Genomic DNA, 22,886 nt, shown 5'->3' on the forward strand with positions numbered 1-22,886 from the left:
TTTAAAAGCACTTCTTGCATTGTTTTTAAGGTGAGAAATGGGAAAGAAAGCGCCGGCTTGCGCGCAGGCTTGCTGCCTTGTCTCTGGCTGTCTGCGTTTGCAGGGCTGCTGGGAGTTTCTAAGCTCTGTGAGAATCCTGGGAGTTGGTGATGTCAGACTCGTTGGGTCATTTGAAGGTTAGCAGCCCGGGAAGGGTTCACCGAAAGTTCACTCGCATATATTAGGCAATTCAATCTTTCATTCTGTGTGACAGAAGTAGTAGGAAGTGAGCTGTTCAGAGGCAGGAGGGTCTATTCTTTGCCAAAGGGGGGACCAGAATTCCCCCATACGCGCTGTTTGCGGACTGGGATGCCGAGGACGCGAGCGAGCCGGGCAGGGCTGGTCTGGGCACCGTCGGGGTAGGATCCGGACTGCATTCGGAAGGCTTTTTGCAGGCATTGGCTTGGAAGGAGAACTTGGGATCTTTCTGGGAACCCCCGCCCCGGCTGGATTGGCCGAGCAAGCCTGGAAAATGGTAAATGATCATTTGGATCAATTACAGGCTTTTAGCTGGCTTGTCTGTCATAATTCATGATTCGGGGCTGGGAAAAAGACCAACAGCCTACGTGCCAAAAAAGGGGCAGAGTTTGATGGAGTTGGGTGGACTTTTCTATGCCATTTGCCTCCACACCTAGAGGATAAGCACTTTTGCAGACATTCGGTGCAGGGGAGATCATGTTTGACTGTATGGATGTTCTGTCAGTGAGTCCTGGGCAAATCCTGGATTTCTACACTGCGAGCCCGTCTTCCTGCATGCTACAGGAGAAAGCTCTCAAAGCATGCTTCAGTGGACTGACCCAAACCGAATGGCAACATCGGCACACTGCTCAATGTAGGTTTATTTTTTCCCTTCTTCTACCAAGAAAAAAAAAATTAATTGTCTCTCTTGCATGCAATAAAGACATTGGAAACAAACAGCACTGGTAGCAAGACAAAGGATTTAATGATTTAATGCTGAAAGGGTGTGATGTGCTGGCGTGTGCATATTGATCCCCTCTGCTGAAAATTTCCTGTTAGGTGTTTTCTTCCCAAACATCCCCTCCGGACCCCCACTCCTCTACTTACCAACCTTCCAGTCTCTTGAAAACAGTTTTAAAAATATGCATGGGGTGGGGGGGTGGGGGGGAGTAGAGGGTGACCACAGGACTTTGAAACATTCTTCAAGTAAGGCAATTTGACACATCGTGCCGTTTTTAACTAAGATGTACGCAGAGGGGACTTTAACTTTGCTTGTTCTTTGGATTAGCTGTGAGTTGTATATATTCCTCCACCCCTCCCCGGGTGTTTCAACAGCCCAAAGTAATTAAAATATGACATCTTCCTTGCAAGGAATTTAGCCTGATTAAGATAGCTTGCAGCTCCTGAAGTTCATAAACCACCAGTTAAGCTGCAGCCTCCAATGTTTTCCTTGCTAAGGCAAAGCAATATTTCTTAGCATTGACCCTGCTGCCACCTTTCCGAGTCACTTTGTTGCTCTAAGAAGTTGCTGTTTTGCTAGAAAACTACTGGCAATGAACACCCCTTGGGCTGAGCCATCCATTATTTTACATATCTTGCAATTCAGTCAGGGACCTGGACATCGGTTATAGGAAAGGAAATATAAGTGGGGTAGCCTAGCTTTTTAAAAAAATATTGACTATTTGGTTATCTGATGCTGACACCATGCCGAGGCACGCATCTGGTCAACAGTAGCCTGGCTGCAGGCTTGAGAAATGACCAGAAGTCCCAGAAAATCCCACCTTCGGTGGCTGTAGTGGGAGCCTGCAGGATGCATCTTGGCCCTGACAGTGATTTAGATAAATGGCTCAGCTATCTATCAAAATGTTTTTAGTACTTTATTTGACAATTCATTGGAGCATTAGCCTGAAAATGACGTTTTAAATCTTTGTTTTCAAAGAGGTCAAAGTTTAACTGGGAGAAATTGAGTTTTCCTAATAACATGGTGACTTATCTAAAGAGAGGGAAGAAAAAGGAGAGGGGACAATGACAAGATTTAAATTGCCCTCTCTGAAACTTTTATTGAAGGATAAAGACTTGCTTCGTGGGCCAGGAAATCAACAGGTTTGCAGCCGAAAAATCGATAACCATTTGATGCCAACAGTCTGGCTGTCTGACTTAATATTTCTTAGAGCCATAACCAAGGCAAAAAGAATATTGTTTTCGGAAGGCGTCTTAATCTTCAGCTGCTCCCCAAATGCCTTTTCTCTCCAGCTTCCTAGTTTCTTTCCAGAGAACTCAAAAGAAATTTAGCGTTACAAAGTAATTTTCCAACCCACTATCAGATTTTTTAGACTTGTCCTCTCTAGCAATTAAAAGAGTGTGAATAATTGCACTTGGGATCTCGGGGAACTGGGGCTCTCTCAAACTTTTTCTTGCAGGACAAGTTGTAATGAAACATTTTTTAAGAAGGGAGGAAAATGCAGAAGACCTTGGAATGAAGCTATTAGACCTAGTAGGGCTTTTACAAGCAGACATTCTCTCTTTTGTAATTAACCCTCCAAACATGCCCATTAAGTTGTAGGAGTAGGGGGAAAAGCTTTGTTTGTTCTTGAACAAGTTAAACAAGGGATTTGGCTTATCTAGGAAGAGGAGTGGTAAATGTGTCATTGGCCTAGGGCTAGTGGATAAGCAAGAAGTGTTGATAACAGCAAAGTTCAGCTAATCAAAGAAACTTGCATTAGGAAAAGTAAATAAAGACATTTGACAAAGGGATTTCAGAAATTCCAGTGTCTTATTTTTGTAAGCAGGGCAATTAGTGCTTATTGTGGTCAATTTCACAATGGTTTGAATCCCACACCCTAAATTGACATTAAGTGAATAAAATGTAAGTATTGCTTATGCCCCTTCAGAGCTGCTTTGTCTTCCCTTAGACTGGTCCTTTTAGTGTTGGAATGATTAAGGTTTTAAGCATAAATAAAAATTCAAACCAATGTGTGCCACGGGGGTGTTTGGTTCAGCGTCATATAGCTAGTTAGAGCTTTTGAAATAAAAGCATATTAGGGAGACGTTTGTATAAGTAAGAATATAAAAGCCACAGCCTTTTCCATTTTACTTAATGACTGTTTTGACGAGAAGCAGATCTGTTTGTGCTCTTAAGGCAGAGGAAACAGTGGGCAAGGAGGGAAAAAAAATAGTACTAAATTCCAACCAAAACTATTTTCTGTTTTTAAATCCTACTGATTTTTTAGTGTGTGTATGTGTGTGTGTAGTAATTAGAGTAAACCTTTAGAATGCAAAACATACCAGAAGCTTTTCTTTGAAAGGCGTTAGACTATTCTCTTTCTTTTTCTTAATTTTTAATTTTAAAGACAGAAAAATGATATGCCAGCCAGCTGCTGTTGGAATAGGGCCTGTGAGTTGCTGGTTATAAAAATGCGAAGTCAGGATTAGTGGGCTACTAAGGGAATGTGGTATAAATAATAGGATTTAGGAGCGCCCCTGGAAGGTATGGAGTGTCTAAAGTTCTGTTCAGATGCCTCTTGGATTATTTGGTTTTAGTCTGCTCCAGATGTTTTCAGCATTAATTGCTCAGTGGACGTAGGATAAATCCTCATATTTGTGGTCTAAATATAGTTGCATCCAGTGAAATGAGTGTGACAATTTTTTGGCCCTTTTCACTATCTTCTCCCTACTCAGCACATCAAAAGAAAAATGAAAAAAAAAAATCTTTTTGAAATAGTGTTTTGCCCATTAATGAGAAGAAATAATCTGTTACACACACACACACACACACACACACACACACACACAACTGTGGCTATGTGTGATTAAGGAACGAAAAAAGTCCCCTTCCCAGAACCCTGGGACCTGAATTTTAAGTATTAAACAGTATCTAAATCCTCTCCTAGTGAGATATAAATTGGGGTCAAAGTGGCAAAATCAAAGATACCCTCTGAAAGAGAGACTAAATAAAGACTGACAGCCACCGTATGAATTGAATGGGGTTTTGAATAAATATTTCGGTGAAAAGGCTCAATTGTTTTTCTAAAGTAGGACATAATTTTCTGCTTCTCAGCCACATGACGGTGGTAACTAATACCATCAGAAAGAAGAAAAGGGACTTTTGCTTAAATCTCAGAGAGTGCAGGACAGGGTCGGTTGAAAACAAGTGGAAGATTCACAAAGTTTTCTTCCCTGTAGAAAAAAGGTTTACTAAAAGGAGCAGTATTGTCAATATCCAAATGACTTGGTGCTTTGGGTAGAGAGGTATTGATGAGCAACTTAGAAGAAAAACTGCATGAGTTTAAATTTTATCACCAGAAAGGCATAGATTCCAAAAGTAAAACAAAACAGTAGGAGCGGTAGACATCTGTCTGCTTAAACTTCGCCTATGGAATTGCTTTGGGAGCTCTAGTTCCCATTTGATTCTCCAGCGCAAATGCAAAGCCGGCGCATTGGAGCAGCCCCCCCCCCCCCCCTTTTCTTAGTAGATAAATGATCAGAATGGCAATTTCTGATAGGTTAGCTGACCTGAATCAGAAGTTTTCTTCTAATTTCTGGAAGCCTGGCTTTGACCATATATAACCAGTCTGTGTTGTCATGAACTTCTCTTTACAGCATAAAAGTAAAAGAACGTTCTTCTGGATATCAGATGTTTATAATTTACTTTCAACATGTTAAGCCCCTGAGTTGGCTAAAAAGAAAAGAGAACCTCACCTTGTTCTCCTTTATATATTCCACCAGCATCAATAAAGGATTTCAGAAGGGAAATACATGATAAATGATAAAGATGATAAATTCTGCTCTCAAGGAATTTATCATCTTTAAAGGCAAAAAATAATTTTTTTTTTTTTTAAGGTTGGAAATTTATAGTTAGAAAGTAACTTTCTGGGAGGCAGATGGAGATGTAAAACCAAGATGCAAAATATAAAACTTTTTGCACAGGACTTATTGAAAACAATACGTGCAGTGTTCATTTTAGAACATCTTAAAAAGAATCTTCTATAGAGTTTGAATTACTGCCAATAAATTTATCCTTAAATGACATTTTTATACTTTAAATGTTCTAATATAAATCCAGTTAACTATCAATTAAATAGACTATTTCGGAAATGGGAGTTTTGATGAAGGTTAATCAGAAAAATCTTGGCTAAAATCCTTTCCAAAAGATATTAATGTGGAATCTTGCCTTGCAAATTATAGGGTAGTTACGGCAATCATATATCTCTGATTCTCTAGAATAACCTGCTTTCAAATATACTGCCACAATTCCCACATAAATCACTGAAATATGCCAGATATTTCAATATTACGACATCTCCTAGGCTGCCCCTTGAACCCAGGAGTGGCACAGAAAGTCTTTGTTTGGATTCTATGGTCACTATAACTAGAGTGCTCACAGCTTAATTTTTCCATTATTAGTGAAGATCTCCTTGTGCTTCTGGGTCATTCTTCTGAACACGAATTCCTTTTGTGTAAATAGAAGACATCCCTTGTAAAATGCATTTAAGTATTGTGATGGTGGTTCTGACTCCAGTGTGTGTGTGAGAGAGAGTGTGTGTGTGTGTGTGTGTAAGGAGTCAGGGAGGGGGTAGAATTACTTAATTGAATTACTCTGAACAAATCTGTATCAGTTCTTCTCCAGCTTCATCTTGAAAAGTTGGAATTGGGGGAGATGGAGAAAAGAGAGCAGAGTTAACTCAGGTTTCAGATTCATCAGTATTCTGTCTGTAAGTATCTTGGCCTAAGTACCTCTTGTTAAATAGGAGATGAGATAACCTGCTCCATCTGTAAGATCTAATAACACAGCCTCATCACTCAATGTGTTGTCCTGAATTCTTTCTACCCAGCTTCCTTGCTTCACCATCAAGAAGCATGATTCCTGTCCCATCCAATCCCCCAAGCCCCTATAAATGATTTTTTTTTTTAAGTTGTAAAAGTTCTCTGTACCTAGGAAACAGTAGAGGGTGGGTCTACAGGTATTATGTTATTTGTCCTGAGCTTCCAGAGCTGCTTCGATGGGAATTCAGACAGGCAGTGGAACTGCTGACTTGACTCTTCTCTGGCCTTGCAGGGTGGGGAGCTGAGAGGGGCCCTCAGTAAGATAAGACCCTTGGTTCCAAGCATGATAAGGCAAGGATAACAGGAACTGACGTCAGTGGGGCCACTCAGCCTGGCCATGCATTTCCTTTTGTCAGGGCACAGCAACCCCAGGAGCCTCCAGGCCTCCCACAGCAGCTGCTGAAGCAAACCAGCTCAGACTGGGAGAGGAAAACTCATTTAACCGGGGTGATCGTCGGTGACAGTGTCCCTCATTCCCAAAAGGAGATTGCTCTAAACAGAACAAAGAATAACTTGGGGGTGAAGGAGTGATTTTAATAAAAACAGACTTAAGATTATAATGGCAGTTTTACATTGTCATATAATAGGTATTTGTTCCTGGCTGTCAACAGTTTCCCTCTGATGTCTCAGGAGGCAGTCCATCCAGCAGTCACCAAATATTATCACCCATGAATCATGCCAAGTCTCCATATAGAACAAAATGGAAGGGAATGCACACTGTCAGAGTTAATCCCTGGGACTCCTATTTACTTTTCTAAGTACCAAGTACCACCCCCATCCGCATCATATGACAGCATCCTTAAAGCCATTGCATTTGCCACCAGCCCAGAAACCACCGAGCGGATTCTCCTCCCCTCTTTCCATCTCCCTTTTCTTATGAACACTTTTTTTTTTTTAACTTTCGCAAGTATATGTGATCTGAGGTTTGGAGAAGGAGCTATCCAAATGAAAGTGTCCTATTTTATTTTTTTTCAAGTTCATAGGTTCTCCTCAGTCCACTCCTTTCTCAAAGATTGCTCTTTTTTTTTTTAGTTTTAGTTTTAGTTTTGAATAGGAGTTACTCTCCTAATTTGATCCAGATTTAGTGAAATACTTGTTGTTGTTTCTGACCAATTACTGTTCACCATGGAGGATGAACATTTTACCAAGTCAGGAAAAAGAAAAAAGCTGAATTCAGAATGCTGAGATAGAAGTGATGCAGGTAAGATCCGCACATCAATTAACTGGGAAGAGAGAGGGATCACATTTACCACAATTTGTCTCTAATTTGCAGGACAAATGAAGACCTCAGAATAAAACTCTGTTCTCACAAATAGTAAAGCTTTCAGGGCCACAGTACCTTTGTCTTGTCATCAAAGTCCATAATTATAAAAAGGCTGATGATCTGAAGGTCATTTCTGCTTCAAAAGATTTTTTAGGGTCTGGTCTATTGGAAAGCTTGGGGGTATAATTAACTAAAATGGAAATAGAGGCAAGCAAAATTTAGTTCCTGATGTTTTAATTTAGCTCAGTACTGCCATGTGTTATTGAAGAGAATTCTTAAAGGCAAACATAATTATTTCATTATGGGCCTCAGAATGCTTTCATTGGCCTTAATGACAAGAAGCTGTATAAAAAGGCATACATTTTAATTAGTCCTCCTTATATTTACATCAGATAAATAACAAATAATTGATGAAAAACAACTCTTTGGAATGGATGATTTCACATAGTGCACTGGTTACAGTTTAACGATGAAACATTTCTCCGTTGCTTTGCATTTTAATTATCCAGACATCACAGAGGTGGGGCCGCGGAGTTAAAATACCGTTGTTGCCATTTTATTACCCCCCCCAAAAAATCACGATTAATGCCTATGAATTGGAAGCTGAGAAAGGTAGCTAGAACCGCATCGCAGAGGAAGTACATTGCCGGTCTCGTTCATTTCACTACGTTTGTTAGCACTGATTTTGATCACTTTTATCTTTCACGCTTCATCTTTAGGATTAAGACTGTCCAAGGGTTTTACATGTTTTTTTTATGGCCACAACTCCTCCTAAGCACCTTTCTCTCTCTCTCGTGACCGGTCTTGAAGACTTGCCGGACAGTACTTTGCCAAACGCGTCCGGTGAATGCCGGGCGCCCTGGTACAGGCCCGCTGTACCTTTGATTTTATATGAAAGCCCACTTCACATGATTCATCCGTTTTGGTGTACAGAACACTAATTGTTATCATTGATTTTAAATTCCGTGACCAATACAAGTAACCCAGATGACTGGCAGATAAAGGGTAATAATCCATGGAGTTCTGGAACTGTTTCGTGTTTGTCTGGAGTATTTTATGTGATCAATATTAACTGCCCCATTGAAACTAACTGCTGTATCAAATAACAGTCAATCAAATGAATGTGCTTAGAGATTATTTATTGAAAGCTTTAATTGTTCACTGGGGCCCTGCTTATCAGAGGAAACAATAGGAACTAGAGATAGGAGGCACAGGTTGGCTTCGCGGAGGAAGTTGGAAGATGCTGATGAGCAGGCCTCTCTCCGCTAACTGGGCAAGAGTTTCCAGAAACCCACCTTGGGCTTCCGGTGGGCAGAAGCTGCAAGTACCTCCTGCACACGAGAGCTCTCTAGAGAAGGTGTAATGATGTTCTTGCCCTGTGAACGGTTGTCACTCTCAGAGTTTTACTGCTTCTCCCCTGCACTCCCACTGACATACATCGGCTCCCCTGCATCTCACCACCTGTCGCCCCTCCCTGCCTGACGGCCTGAGATAATGAAGTAGCCTGACGTGACACAGGATTGATTTCTGCAGCTATGAAGTGGGAATGATAATGTCTACATGGCAGGGTTTGTAGAAAGATGAGAGATCATGTGAATGAGGGTTCCATTCTTGTCCTGAAAACAAACAGGGATGTCACTGAGTAGACCTTCGGCACTGATCCCATGACACCTGTGGCTTCTGTGCTTTGGCTAATAGTGGGTAGATCTTTTTTTTCTTTTTTAGGTGGTGTCTCTTTTTCTCAGTGAAATGGTTCCTCTCTCTGTGGCTCATAACTTCGGTGACAGCCCTTCCCGTTTGTCACAGTTTGGATAGCGCTGTGGTCCTGATTCAGTGGCATCCATTTAACCAAGCCCCCAGACTTAGTACAAATGGATTGACTTTTACAAGTGAGCGTTGTCACCTCCGAAGTTGTCACAATACACATCGCCCGAGGATGCTGTCAGGGGCGCAGTACATTTTTATTACTCACTGATGGATTAGATCTTGCCGCGTTCCATTCAACAAAGGGCTCTTGGGTGTCTGCCATATTCCAGGCTCCCTGGTGTGCTCTGTGGGGGGTGCCGGGATGACTCTGCCGCTGTCCCTGCTCCTCTGCACTGCACTCACAGTGTATGGGACAAACGTATGCACACGGGTCCTTGTGATGCCGCCCCCTCCTAACACAAACACAAGAATCTCCTCGGAACTTTGAACCTGAGTTCCACTTTGATAAAAATTAAAGACACCCTGGCCGGTTTGGCTCAGCGGTTAGAGCATCGGCCTGCGGTCCGGAGAGACCCGGGTTCGGTTCCCGCTAAGGGCACGTGCCTCGGTTGCAGTTTGTCCCCGGCCCTGGTTGGTCGTGTGGGTGGCAGCCACTCGATGTGTCCCTTTCACATCGATGTTTCCCTCTCTCTCTCTCTTCCTCTCTCTCCCTCCCACTCTGTCTGTACAAAAAATGGAAAAATGTCCTCGGATGAGGATTAAAAAAAAAACACAAAAAACCACTGAGAACCACAGCCGGTGCATAAGATGAGGAATCACAGGGGTGACACATTTTTGTCACAAGGAGCAGCCTTGAAGTTTTCCTGGGTGTGGGCCTTATAGGTAATTTCTACATATAAATTACAGAGCAGAATTTTAAGCTTATCTTGGGCAATAGAATAAGTGCCTGCATTCCAAATGTGCTTTTTGGAGACCCTCATACGAATATGTTTGGGGTGTCTTTTTTTTATCCTCATCTGAGGAAGTTTTTTTTCCATTTTTTGTTCAGATAGAGTGGGAGGGAGAGAGAGGAAGAGAGAGAGAGAGAGAGAAACATCGACGTGAAAGGGACACATCGAGGGGCTGCCACCCGCACGACCAACCAGGGCCGGGTACAAACTGCAACCGAGGTACATGCCCTTAGCGGGAACCAACCCTGGTCTTTTTGGCCTGCAGGCCGATGCTCTAACCACTGAGCAAAACTGGCCAGGGCTGGGGTGTGTGTTAAATAATGTTCTTTTGGGGTTAGGTCTGATTAGATTAGGTTGTCAACAATCACTTTTTTTACTTTATGATTGTTTCTGCGACATACTGCTGTGTATACACTTCCCCAAAGCTTAGTGGCCTAGCACTTGATCATCTCCTGATTGTGTGGATGGACTGGGCTCAGCTGGCAGATCTTCTGTTCCACGTGGTGTCAGCTGAGGCTGCACCCTCCAGGGCTGCCCTGGGCGGGAGGTCCCAGGAGGCCCATGCCCACGGCTGGCAGGCGATGTCGTTGTCGGTAGCCAGCTCAGCCAGGCTGTCACTGGCATATTCTTGCAGAATGGACCAACGTCCTGAGAGGGAGCATTCCCAGAGGGAGGAAGCGGAGGCTCCCAGTCCTCTGAGAGGTGGGACCCAGAGCTGGCACAGGGCCCCTTTCACCACGTTCTGTCGCTGAGCAGCCCCGGGGCCAGGCCGGAGCCAGTGAGCCCACCTCTCAGGGGGGAGGGACAAGAATGTACAGCTCCCTCTAGGCCACCACAGAAGCCTCCCAGATGTGCCCCGTGAGCAAGAAATGACTGTCTCTGTCAGCAGAGACTAAATTGAAGGGCCAGTGTGGGATTTTAGTTTGGGTTTTTTTGGGGTATTTTTTTGGCTAGTTAAATACTTAACAAAATTCTACTCTGATGACTGTACGTACATTATTATCAGTTAATCTTCACCAACAGTCCTGTGAGGAAAGTATGATTATCCCCATTTTGCAGGAGAGGGAATTGAGGCTCAGAGCAGGCGAGTGGCGGACCATGCCGCACAGTGTGGAGCAGGGTTGACCCCCAGGAAGGTCTCTCCACCTTCCATGTGCAGTTGCTATTCGCTAAGGGGACATCAGCTTCTGCAGTTTGCCTCTGTCCACTGTCAGCTGAGTGAAGAATTCCTGACACGCTTTTCATGCCCAAACAATACCAAGAAAGGACCATAGAGTGTTTTGGTTTGGGGGCAATGCAGAAAAGAGAGAGAAAAAACTGTAACTCCCATGATTCCCTCCGATACATTATTTCTCTAATAGAAGCCACAGCGTTTTATTTTATTTTTTTATTTAATTAATTAATTTACTTTTGTAACAGATGTTTCTCCTTTTTACCCCACTGATACCTCCCTCCCCCTACCTCCCCGCCCTGTCCCCAGCTTTGTTGTCCATGTCCATTGTTCATGCACACATGCATATAAGTTCTGTGGTTTATATCTCCCCCACCATCCCCTCTTCTGGGGATTGTCAGTCTGTACCCCACTTCCACATCTCTGGGTCTGCCCTGTTCCTCAGATTGTTATGTTCACTATATTCCTCAAATAAGTCAGATCATGTGATATTTGTCTTTCTCTGCTTAGCTTGTTTCGCTTAGGATAATATTCTCCAGGTCCCTCCATGTTGTCTCAAAGGATAAGAGATCTTTCTTTTTACAGCTGCATAGTACTCCATTGGGTATATTTACCACTGCTTTTTTTTTTTTTTTTTTTTTTTTGATAGAGTGGGAGGGAGAGAGAGGAAGGGAGAGAGAGAGAGAAACATCGACGTGAAGGGACACGTCGAGTGGCTGCCACCCGCACGACCAACCAGGGCCGGGGACAAACTGCAACCGAAGTATGTGCCCTTAGCGGGAACCGAACCCGGGTCTCTCCGGACCGCAGGCGGACGCTCTAACCGCTGAGCCAAACTGGCCAGGGCTGTACCACTGCTTTTTTATTCACTCGTCTACTGATGGACATTTGGGCTGTTTCCAGATCTTAGCTATTGTAAATAGTGCTGCTATGAACATGGGGGTACATATATTCTTTCTGATTGGTGTTTCAGGCTTCTTAGGGTATATTCTTAGAAGTGGGATCACTGGGACAAATGGCAGTTCAATTTTTAATTTTTTGAGGTAACACCATATTGTTTTCTATAGTGGCTGCACCAGTCTGCATTCCCACCAGCAGTGTACTAGAGTCCCCTTTTCTCCACACCCTCGCCAACACTTGTTGTTTGATGATTTGTTGATGGTGGCCATTCTGACAGGTGTGAGGTGATACCTCATTGTTGTTTTAATTTGCATCTCTCTGATGATTAGTGATGTTGAACATTTCTTCATATGTCTCTTAGCCATTTGTATATCCTGTTTGGAGAGCTGTCTATTTAGTTCCTCTGCCCGTTTTTTAAATTGGGTTCTTTGTCTTCCTTTTGTTGAGCTGTATGAGCACTCCATATATATTGGAAATTAACCCCTTATCTGATGTATCATTGGCAATTATGCTTTCCCATACAGTGGGTTGCCTTTCCATTTTGGTGGTTGTTTCTTTTGCTGTGCAGAAGCTTTTGAATTTGATGTAGTCCCATGTGTTCATTTTCTCCTTTGTTTCTGTTGCCTTAGGTGATGTATCAGTGAAAAATTTGCTGCGTATGATGTCTGAAATTTTGTTGCCTACATTTTCTTCAGGATTTTTATGGATTCATGAGTCACATTTACATCTTTTATCCATTTTGAGTTTATTCTTGTGTATGGTGTAAGTTGATGGTCTAGTTTCATTTTTTTTTGCATGTAGCTGACCAATTTTCTTAACACCATTTATTAAAGAGACGATCTTTACTCCATTGTATGCTCTTGCCTCCTTTGTCAAATATTAATTGAGCATATTGCCTTGGGTCCATTTCTGGGTTCTCTATTCTGTTCCATTGATCTATGTGCCTGTTCTTGTGCCAGTACCAGGATGTTTTGATTACAGTGGCTTTGTAGTATAACCTGAAATCTGGTAATGTGATTGCTCCAACTTTGTTCTTCTTTTTCAAGATTGCTGTGGCTATTTGGGGCTTTTTTGGTTCCTTATGAACTTTTAAAGTATTTGTTCTAGTTCTGTGAAGTATGTTGTTGTTATTTTGATGGGGATTGCATTGAATCTATAGATTGCTTTGGGTAGTGTGGACAATTTAATGATGTTAATTCTTCCAATCCAACGTGGTATGTGCTTCTACTTTTTTATATCTTCCTCTATTTTTTTTTTCAATGACCTGTAGTTTTCTGCGAATAGGTCCTTTATTTCTTTGGTTAAGTTTATTCCTAGGTATCTTAATTTATTTGCTGCAATGGTAAATGGGATTGTTTTTAATTTCTCTTTGTGTGGAAGTCACAGCGTTTTAAATTGTACAAGAAACCATGACGCTGTTTTACTCTTTTGTCCTTATTTTTGCATCCTGTTTGTCGTTGAAGTCGGCACTGGCCTAGCCCTCTACAGCTCACAGGAGTTGGGGTCAGCATTTGTTTTGTATTTACTAGGGAATCATAGGAAAGTATGAGACAAGAAATTACGTTTTTCATGTTATTCTGGTTCGTTCAGAACCCCTCATCTAGAAATGGGTCTGATGGTTCCTACCAGCTGGTGTCTCTTAGTTAAGTGGCACAGTTGCATCCTCCTTACTTTAAAAGGTGGGGTGGGAGGCCCTGGCCAGTTTGGCTCAGCGGTTAGAGCGTCAGCCCATGGACCAAAGAGTCATGGGTTCGATTCCAGTCAAGGGTACATACCTCAGGTGAAGATTAAAAATAAAAAAATAAAAGGGGGGAGGGGGCCTTCTAAGAGAAGATGAAGTTGAATTCATATTTTATATTTGCCTCCTATTGTAAGTATCTGCATTGTTTAGAGGGTTCCAAACCTTAGAAAACTATTACTATTTAATAACGTTTACATGAATAGTAATGAAGTTAGCTACTTGCGTAATGCTCTTATTTTGGTGATTTCAAATATATATATATATATATATATATTTGTATATATGCATATATTTTTTTTTAATCCTCACCCAAGGATATTTTTCCATTTATTTTCAGACAGAGTGGGAGAGAGAGAGAGAGAGAGAGAGAGAAACATCAGTGTGAGAGAGACATATCAGTTGCCTCCCACATGACCCCAACCAGGGCTGGGGACTGAACCATAACTGAGGCATGTGCCCTTGACCAGAATCGAACCCACTACTCTTCGGTCCACAGGCTGGCCAATGCTCTAACCACTGAGCCAAATCAGCCAGGGCTGAAATATATTTTAAATACAGTATATTGTTTTGGAGTTTTAGATGCCATATTCTACTTGTTTCTTTTGTTTGAAATCGAATTGTTGTTGAATTCTATGTTTTGAGGAAACTGAGACAGACGGATGAATTGAAGTGACTTCCTGAAGGTCATGGAGTGGGCTGTGGATGGAAGTATATCTCAGTCTATAAGGTGCCGCCTTGCGCTGCCGTGTGTCCAGCATGGTAGGTGCAGTGGGGGACAGTGTAGCTGGGCCCTCATCAGGAGCAGCCTCTGCTGGGGGAGCTGGAGCTCCAACTTGCCTCAGTGTTTTCATCCATAAAATGGATCCATAATGCTTACCTTGCAAGCTTATCATAGACTTAAGAGAGTGTATTTAAAGTACCTGATATGTAAGACTGAACAAGAGATCTGCCCTCCAGTGCAAAACGTTTTAAATGCAGAAAAGTTGAAAGAATTCTATAGGGAACATGTGGATACTCTCAACATATCTACCATTAAAGTTAACAGGTTTGTTTTCTCTTTCTATCCATTTCTTCGTGTGTGTGTGTGTGTGTGTGTGTGTGTGTGTGTGTGGTTTTGTTTATTGGTTGGATTCCCTTACAAACCTGGGAAGTCTTTGAGGTCCGATAGAGTGCCCTTTGTTTCTGCTTTTCTAAGGCTGGTATACTACCTGTACCTACCTGGTCAGTACTCAGTTAACTAGGGTTGAGTCATGGACATGTTCAAGCATACTTCCACTTACTCCTAGGATATCAGCACCGTTCAGCTGAACTTTCTACAGTGATGGAAACGATCTGTAATTCTGCGTTGCTTCAGTAGTTGCTAGCCACATGTGATTATTGAGCTCTTGAAATGTGGCTAATATGTCTGAGGAACTAAAATTTTAATTTAACTTATTTAGCTTTCGGTAGCCACATATGGCTAGTGGCTACTGTATGGAACAATGCAGCTATGTATGTGTCAGCTATTAATATTTTTAAAAGGTTTGTTCATTCTCTTTATTTCCCTTTTCCTTTAGCCTTTACTCTTCTTTCCTATTGCTATTACGGAGCTCTAATTATCTCTTTATGTAGCTGGTAAATAGAGTGTAGGAGAATGTAAACAGAAAACTGCAGGGTGGTGATTTCAGTCATTGTTTAACTTGCTTTCCTTCTGGGTGGAACTGTTTTTCCTGGGGCCTGGCAAACACTTAGCACTTATTTTGCTAACACTTCTTTTGCCGGAGCTAAACCAAGATTTTCTCAGAATCCCAGTAGGCTGGACTTAATTATATTCTTTGTAACAGTCATCCCAAGGTGGCCCATGGTTTCTATTCCTGTGCTCCGCTCCTGCTTGGTTTGCAAATGGACACAGGGTATCTTCCAACATTTTTCAGCTACTTTCCATTTAAACTTCAGGGAGGTGGACAAAAATAAGCCATACTCTAAGGAAGCCTCTGTGTGCATTCTAGAAAATTCCATGCTCTGTCTCCAATAAATGCCTTCTCCTGCTCACACATATGTGCTCTGCTTTGTAACCCAGTGCCTGGCACACAGTAGGTGTTCAAGAGAGACGCTGAAAGTAACACTGACAACAAACTTGAAATTCAGAAAGTCCCAAGTGGAGTCTGCTTTTATTTGTTTGTGGATTACTCATCTGAAGCAAAGTTGAGGGAGCTCTCAGAACTTGGAAAGTTCAAGTTGGCTGTTAATGCCAACCTCTTATAAATGTATTAGCTGGAGAACAGGCCTGAAAATATAAAAATGTGGTATTTCCTGGAGCTTCTGGCACTTACTTTGATATCCTAGGAATAGACTTTATTTTTTAAAATATGTTTTTATTGATTTTTTAGAGAGAGAGGAAGGGAGGGAGAGAGAGAAACATTTATGTGAGAGAGATACATTGATCGGCTGCCTCCTGCACGCCCCCTACTGGGGATCGAGTCCGCAAGGGGCATGTGCCCTGACCGGAATCGAACTGGTGACCTCTCAGTCTGTGGAGCGATGCTCAATCCACAGAGCCACACCAGACGGGCAGAATGGACTTTCTAATAGTACTTCCCATTCTCCAAGACACTGCTGCTCCTCCTCCCCATCGCCCTTATTTTTGTCTGTTCTTGGAAATGGTGTGAAAGAGGAAATAGAAATAGGACCAAATCAAGAGGAACTTTTGATTTTGTTTCCCTCCCTGAATGGTAGCAAGTCGCGATTGACTTTTTAAAAAAATGAAGTCATCATCATCATCATTATCATAATTAATATTAAATGCATATTATCTGCCAAGTACACAAAATGGCTTATGCCATATGAACCTCACAGCAGCCTGAAGAGAAAGCGCTATTATTTCTCCGCTCTGTAGATGAGAGTTCCCAGGCAGAGATGGTCAGGTACCCACTTCAGATCTCTTGAATAGGAGAAAGGGGGTTGCAAGTTCCCAGCTCAGCTTTGCATAATGTGGGTTTCCTTTCCTCTGCCAACTATGCAAAGTACACTCCTATTTTCTTTGTGGGGAGGGGAAATGAGGAAGATTGGAAGCCTCAGAACCCGCAGAATAATAAAAGGGTTTCCAAGTGAAAGCTGGAAACAATACTTTTTTTTTTTTTTTTTTAACAAAATGGGCAGTTACTCTAATTGCTTTGCCCCTACTGTTCAATTCCTTTTTATGTCCTAATTCATTAGATTATGTGCACACACAGCCTTATTATTTACAGATGTATGCACTTTTAACTGGCTCATATGAAACAGATGTTTCACGAAAGGTAACAGAGAGCAAGTGATCTAAACCCTCCTTAGTGGGTATCAAGTGAGTATTATGGCTCATTACCTGCAGGTCTTTTGCTATTATTTTGAATTGCAATGTCCAGTGTGGGGAGGCTTATTCAATCTGTCCCCTGGAGGAACAAATAAAAAACAACGACCCTATAAGGAGACAGCTGCATCTCAAAATAAAAGGGAGTGTGTGCAGGTGATAGGCAGGTGGTGTTCACATGTGGGCTCAGGTGGATATGATTGAGTTTTATAAGCAATTTGAGGAAAAAAAGACCACTGGATTACAGTTGATATTTTTTAAGAGCCTTATTCCATGATATTTTAATCATTGCAGTCTTTGAATTCATAGCCAAGCAATTATCATACTCTTTTTCTTTTATCAAGAATGTCTTAATTCTTGATTTTTAGATGGAATTATTCTATTGCTCTTTTTCTTTTTTAAAAAAATAATTTTTCTTTATTGATTGGAGAGAGAGAGAGGAAGAGAGAGGGAGAGAGAGACATTGATGAGAGAGAACATCGATTGGCTGCCTCTTGCAAGCCCTTCACTGGGGATCAGCCCACAACCTGGACATGTGTCCTGACCAGGAATTGAACCGGCGACCTCTTGGTGCATGAGTCGATGCTCAACCACTGAGCCACACCAGCTGGGCTTCCATTGCTCTTTTAACTGGCAGGAATTCATGTAAAGCTTGGACAGTGCATGTGATGTCAAATTACTATGTGCTAGATTCCAGAAGAATTGAGATGGGCCCTGACCACAGGTTCTTCACAGCTCCACAATAAATAATCTTCAATTAATAACAACTGTAGAATTAATTTCAGTTATCTATGGCTACACAACAGACCAGCTCAGTACTTGGTGGTTTAAAACTTTCTAGGTTCTGCCCTGGCCAGTTTTGCACAGTGGTTAGAGCGTCAGCCTGCCGTCCAGAGAGACCTGGGTTCGGTTCCTGCCAAGGGCACGTACCTTGGTTGTAGTTTGTCCCCGGCTCTGGTTGGTTGTGCGGGTGGCCACCACTCGATGTGTCCCTTTCACGTTGATGTTTCTCTCTCTCTCTCTCTCTCTCTCTCTCTCTCTCTCTCTCTCTCTTCCTCTCCCTCCCTCCCACTCTATCTGAACAAAAAATGGAAAAATGTCCTCAGGTGAGGATAAAAAAAAACAAAAAATTTTCGAGGTTCCATCTCACCTGGGGTCTGGCTGCAGTCAGATGGTGCAGGGGCCAGACTCATCTGAGGGCTTGACTAGGCTGGATGTTCAATATGGCTTCTTCATTCACCTGTCTAGTTCCTCAACTGGAACAGCTGGAGGCTGCCTGAGCATCTCTGTCTCCACATGGCCTCCTCTTGTGATGTGGGCTTCCTTAGAGCACGGTGGTCCCAGGGCCCTTTGCATGGCTTCCCCAGAGTAAGCATCGCAAAGAAACCCAGATGGCAGCTGTAAGGCTCCTTATGATCTAGCCTCATGCCTCCCGTGTAACACAGCATTACCCTCACCGCATTATGTTGATCAAAAGGAAATCACAGCCCTAACCAGTTTGTCCCGCGGTCCAGAGAGACCTGGGTTTGGTTCCCACTAAGGGCACGTACCTCGGTTGCAGTTTGTCCCCGGCCCTGGTTGGGGTCGTGTGGGTGGAAGCCAGTCGATGTGTCTCTCTCACATCGATGTTTCTTTCTCTCTCTTCCTCCCTCTCTCCCTCTCGCTCTGAAGATGAATGCAAAAATGTCCTCAGGCGAGGATGGAAAAAAAAGGAAATCACAGTAGCAGCTCCGATTCAGGGTAAAGGCCCACACAATGGTGTGGACCCCTAGCAGTGTGCCATTGAGCAGGCCATCTTCAGAGACCAGCTACCATGCTAACCAGCTGTAGAAATGAATGCACTCAAAACAAGGTCACATGGCCTAGTGAAAATTAACATGACCGATTGAGATTGCCGACTGCGTGGCATATGTCAGTGGACAGTTACTTCAATACTTCTTCAGAATATTGGGGAGCAATAACAATCACCTCTCAAAGTAATAGTGAGATATATTGTTTATGAATTCTCAGGAGTTCTCTAACCAAACAACAACAAAAAATTGGAGCAAAAAGGTGGCTAAAATTGTGTCATTTCACACGTTGAAAGCTGGAAACCGTCACAACTGAATATAAAATAGGACATGAGATAGTAAGTGGCATATTAGGTTTATTGCATGTATGACCATGGGAGTGCATTTTATTTCGTCTTATGGAGCTCTAAAAATCCATGTAATGGATTAAAGGTGTTAAAACCCCCATATTCTGCCTGGCTCTAGGCCAGGGAACAAAGTGTGATAAATAATCTCAATAGACAGAATATGTAGGGAGGAATTTTAAAATGAACTTATGATAGACATATTGACCTCCCTAACTAATAAAAATGTATACATGAGGTTAAGTTTGAAGGAAAGGGGCAGACCTTACAAATTTATGGTGGATATAAAAATTATATACGCTATAATGTTAGCATCCTTAAAATATTGCCCATATCTCTGACATATGGCTATCATATCCAGGCAAAGAAAAGCATGGATTTTATAGTAACATGTGCAGTTACTATATGAGTAAATAGTTTTAATATCTTAGGACTGGCTGAGTAGCTCAGTTGGTTGGAGCGTTGTCCCAATAATGCCAAGGTTGCAGGTTCGATCCCCAATCAGGGCACATACAAGAATCAATCAAAGAATGTATAAATGGGTAGAATAGTAAATTGATGTCTGTCTGTCTGTCTCTCAATCAATCAATCAATCAATCAAAATCCTTTATCTTAAATTAGGGATCAGAAAACTGAGCCAAATCTAGTCTGAAGCCTGTTTTTGTAAATAAAGTTTTATTGGAACATGCCATCTGTTTGTTTACATCTTGCCTGTAATTGCTTTCCCCTAACAATGGCAGACCTAAGTAGCTGTGACAGAGACCTACTCTATGGCTCACAAATCCTGAAATACTTACTATTTGGCCTTTTACGGGAAAAGTTTGCTCATCTTGTCTTAAAACATTAAAAAATTAATAGGATGGCTTAGATTATTAATAAGTGCTTTGTTTCTCATTCATAATTACCTTGTGTGTGGATTCAGGAGGCCAGTTCTGGATCAAGCCTTGACCGTGGCCAAGTCATTTAACTTCTCGAAGCTTCAGTTTTCTCTGCTATAATGGAGATTTAAAAACTGATAGCGATAGCCCTGGCCAGTTTGGCTCAGCGGTTAGAGCGTCAACCTGTGGTCCAGAGAGACCGGGGTCAGTTCCTGCTAAGGGCGGGTGCCTCGGTTGCAGTTTGTCCACGGTCCTGGTTGGTTGTGCGGGTGGCAGCCACTCGATGTGTCCCTTTCATGTCGATGTTTCTCTCTCTCTCTCTCTTCCTCTCTCTCCCTCCCACTCTAGCTGAGCAAAAATGGAAAAATGTCCTCGGGTGAGGGGAAAAAGAAAAAATTCAAAACTGGTACCAATAGCTCTTCACACTGATATCATGAGGCAGCACGCGGGGTAACGTGCGTGAAAACACACCTCAAGTCATCTACCACCATATAGTGTGTGCTGTTGGCAGATTCCATTGAATTGGCTGAAATTGTCATCATTCCTTTGATATTGCATATAAGGATTTCTGTGCATATTTCATTCATTCATTTTTTTCAACCAACATTCACTGTGCTCACGCTATGTACTGAGAACTCTTTTAAGCCCTGGGTATTTTCAGGCAAGGCAGCCGAAGAGGCCTCTGTGTGCAAGTAATATGCCACGTCATGCAGTCCCGGGCACCCATCAGGCCCTTCCTCCGGGTTGGGGCCATTTTTACCCTCTGGTATTTTTAGTTGTCCATTTGCGTGGGCCAAGAACAGTGTCTTCTAACTTCCCTATAACCCAGCATTTAGCATGGTGTCTGGACCTGCCAGGTGCTCAATAAATATGTGGATGTTGTTGGTTGGTTGTCACTGTCCTGTGCTACCCAGCCTCCCCATTCGGTCCATCCAAAGGTCTGCCACTTGGGGTTTACAGCAACTATGGAAGGCTCTCCAGTGACAAATTTCTATGGTAAGCAGTTATTTCAAGAAGCTATTTCTGAGGCTTCTAGGCATGTGGGTTGGGGACGGGCCAGGAAAACCATAGGAGATGGTTGTTGCAATATTTTAGATTAATGCCTGAGAGTCTGGGAAGGGACAGTTGAGAGAGAGAGTATAATAAGGCAAAGATGACTCAACTTTTTATTTATTTATTTTTTAAAAACCTTACCCGAGGATAGTTTTTTTCCATTTATCTTCAGAGAGAGTAGGGGTGGGGGAGTACGGAGAGAGAGAGAAACTTGCCCCCTGCGTGACCCCAACCAGTGCCAGGGACCAAACCACAACACAACGTGCCCTTGACCGGACTCAAACCCGAGATGCTGGTCTGCGGGCCAATGCCTCAACCACTGAGCCAAACCGGTCAGGGTTCAGCTTTTGTTATTGATTATTAGCTTGTACAGAATCTCTTAGGCACATCAGGAAGGACAACTATTTTGAGAGGGAAATAGAAGTGAGGGTCAGGAAATCAAGATATGAGATTGATGGGTAGGAGAAAGACGGGGGAGGTGAGTAACACTGAGATTCATCAACACAAGTATGACCCTTGATATAGTAACGATAACCCTGTATAACACTGCTGCATAACGGGCATTATGTCAAGTGCTTTATAGTGTTTTATTATTTAATGCTTTTGAGGATCTAAAGAGGGATACTATCATTTTACATAAGAAGAAATGGAAGCTCAGAGAGGTTAAGTAACTTGCTCAAAGTCACACAGCTAGTAATTAGAAGAGTTAGGATAGAACCCAGGCAGGCTGGCTCCAGAGTTCACACTTCCAACCACATGCCTCAATTTGTCTGCAAAGATGGAAAATTCCCTGAACGAAGGAATATTCCAAAAGACTTGAGCCCTAGGGCCTGGTCATACTTGAGAGATTGGTGAAAATTTCTTTGATATTTTCAAGTTTTCCTTAGCAATTTCTTTTTTAAGAACGAAAAGCACTTTGAAATTCTCATCCTTCTCACATCAAAAAATATTGAGAAATCACTGTTATGAAAAAATATATATCAGTGTTACAGCATTTCTGTAATCTGAACAGTTCCAAATAGAAACTTAAGAATCTTTTAAAGTAAAATATCCCCAATTGTATCCTTTTGAACTGATGTGTTCTTCCCAACTCCAGCACTAACAAAATCTTCCTATTAGTCAACAAGAGGGTGTGGTAAGGATGTTTTCTCTCTCTCTGCTTCTAGTCACTCCCCCCACACCCCTTGGACCTCAGGGAAGAGAGCGGGTCAGTTCCGCATTTGGGGCATTCCAAATCTGCAGACAGTGACAATTCTCCATGTTGGTTTCATCCTTGTGCCAAATATGCTTTCGTTAAGGGAGTACATACGGCCCACTGGAAGAGACGGCAAACCAGCTTAGGGCAGAGGTGGGGGGAGGTTGTCTAGAGCCCCCCACCCCCTAGCAGAGCCCAAAGCAGCTGGTAGTACTGCTGACCACAGTTGGCTGAGTTACTGCTCCGCACAGAATGTAGTCACAGGCCCTTGGACCACTGCCAAAGGCCTTAGCTGCTGCCATTCTGCCCGCTGGGGGTTGGCTTCGCAGCAGGGAAGATGTGGGAGGGGGTAGAGGGTGTGTGTGTGTGTGTGTGTGTGTGTGTGTCTTCTAATTCCTGTGTTTGCTTCTGAGGGACTTTCCTACTTTATGGCTCTGACTGGAAAGAAAAAAAAAAGGGCTTTATTTCTGTCCCCTTAGCTTAACTGTGTGTCTGTTTGACTTAGACATAGTCGTCTGTTTGACTTAGACATAGTCTATATATTCTCAAACTGGCTGCCAGGGATTTTTCCAACCTCCTGCCAGAAAAGTTCTGTGTAGTCATAAGAGACAATGTCATTGTCTTCTCCCAATACCTGCATCACACCCGTTCTCTTGAACCCAAGACCATTTGCCTCAAATCCCTGCTCAAAGGTGCTGTCTGCATGGCCTTCTGCAAGTTACCTAACCACCCTGTGTCTCCGGTTCTT

At 42.6% G+C, this 22,886-nt stretch overlaps 1 protein-coding gene across 1 annotated transcript in view; it reads left to right on the forward strand.

The window, feature by feature from the left end:
- Positions 1-246: 246 nt before the first annotated feature.
- Positions 247-22,886, forward strand: part of RARB (retinoic acid receptor beta) — a 168,650-nt gene continuing 146,010 nt past the window's right edge. The window contains exon 1 of the mRNA XM_036267428.1: positions 247-871. Coding sequence (XP_036123321.1) covers positions 715-871 — 157 coding nt within the window. The 5' untranslated portion in view covers positions 247-714. The remainder of the gene's footprint in view (positions 872-22,886) is intronic.

Source organism: Molossus molossus, unplaced genomic scaffold (genome assembly GCF_014108415.1).
Source record: "Molossus molossus isolate mMolMol1 unplaced genomic scaffold, mMolMol1.p scaffold_m16_p_18, whole genome shotgun sequence".
NCBI classification, from domain to species: domain Eukaryota; kingdom Metazoa; phylum Chordata; class Mammalia; order Chiroptera; family Molossidae; genus Molossus; species Molossus molossus.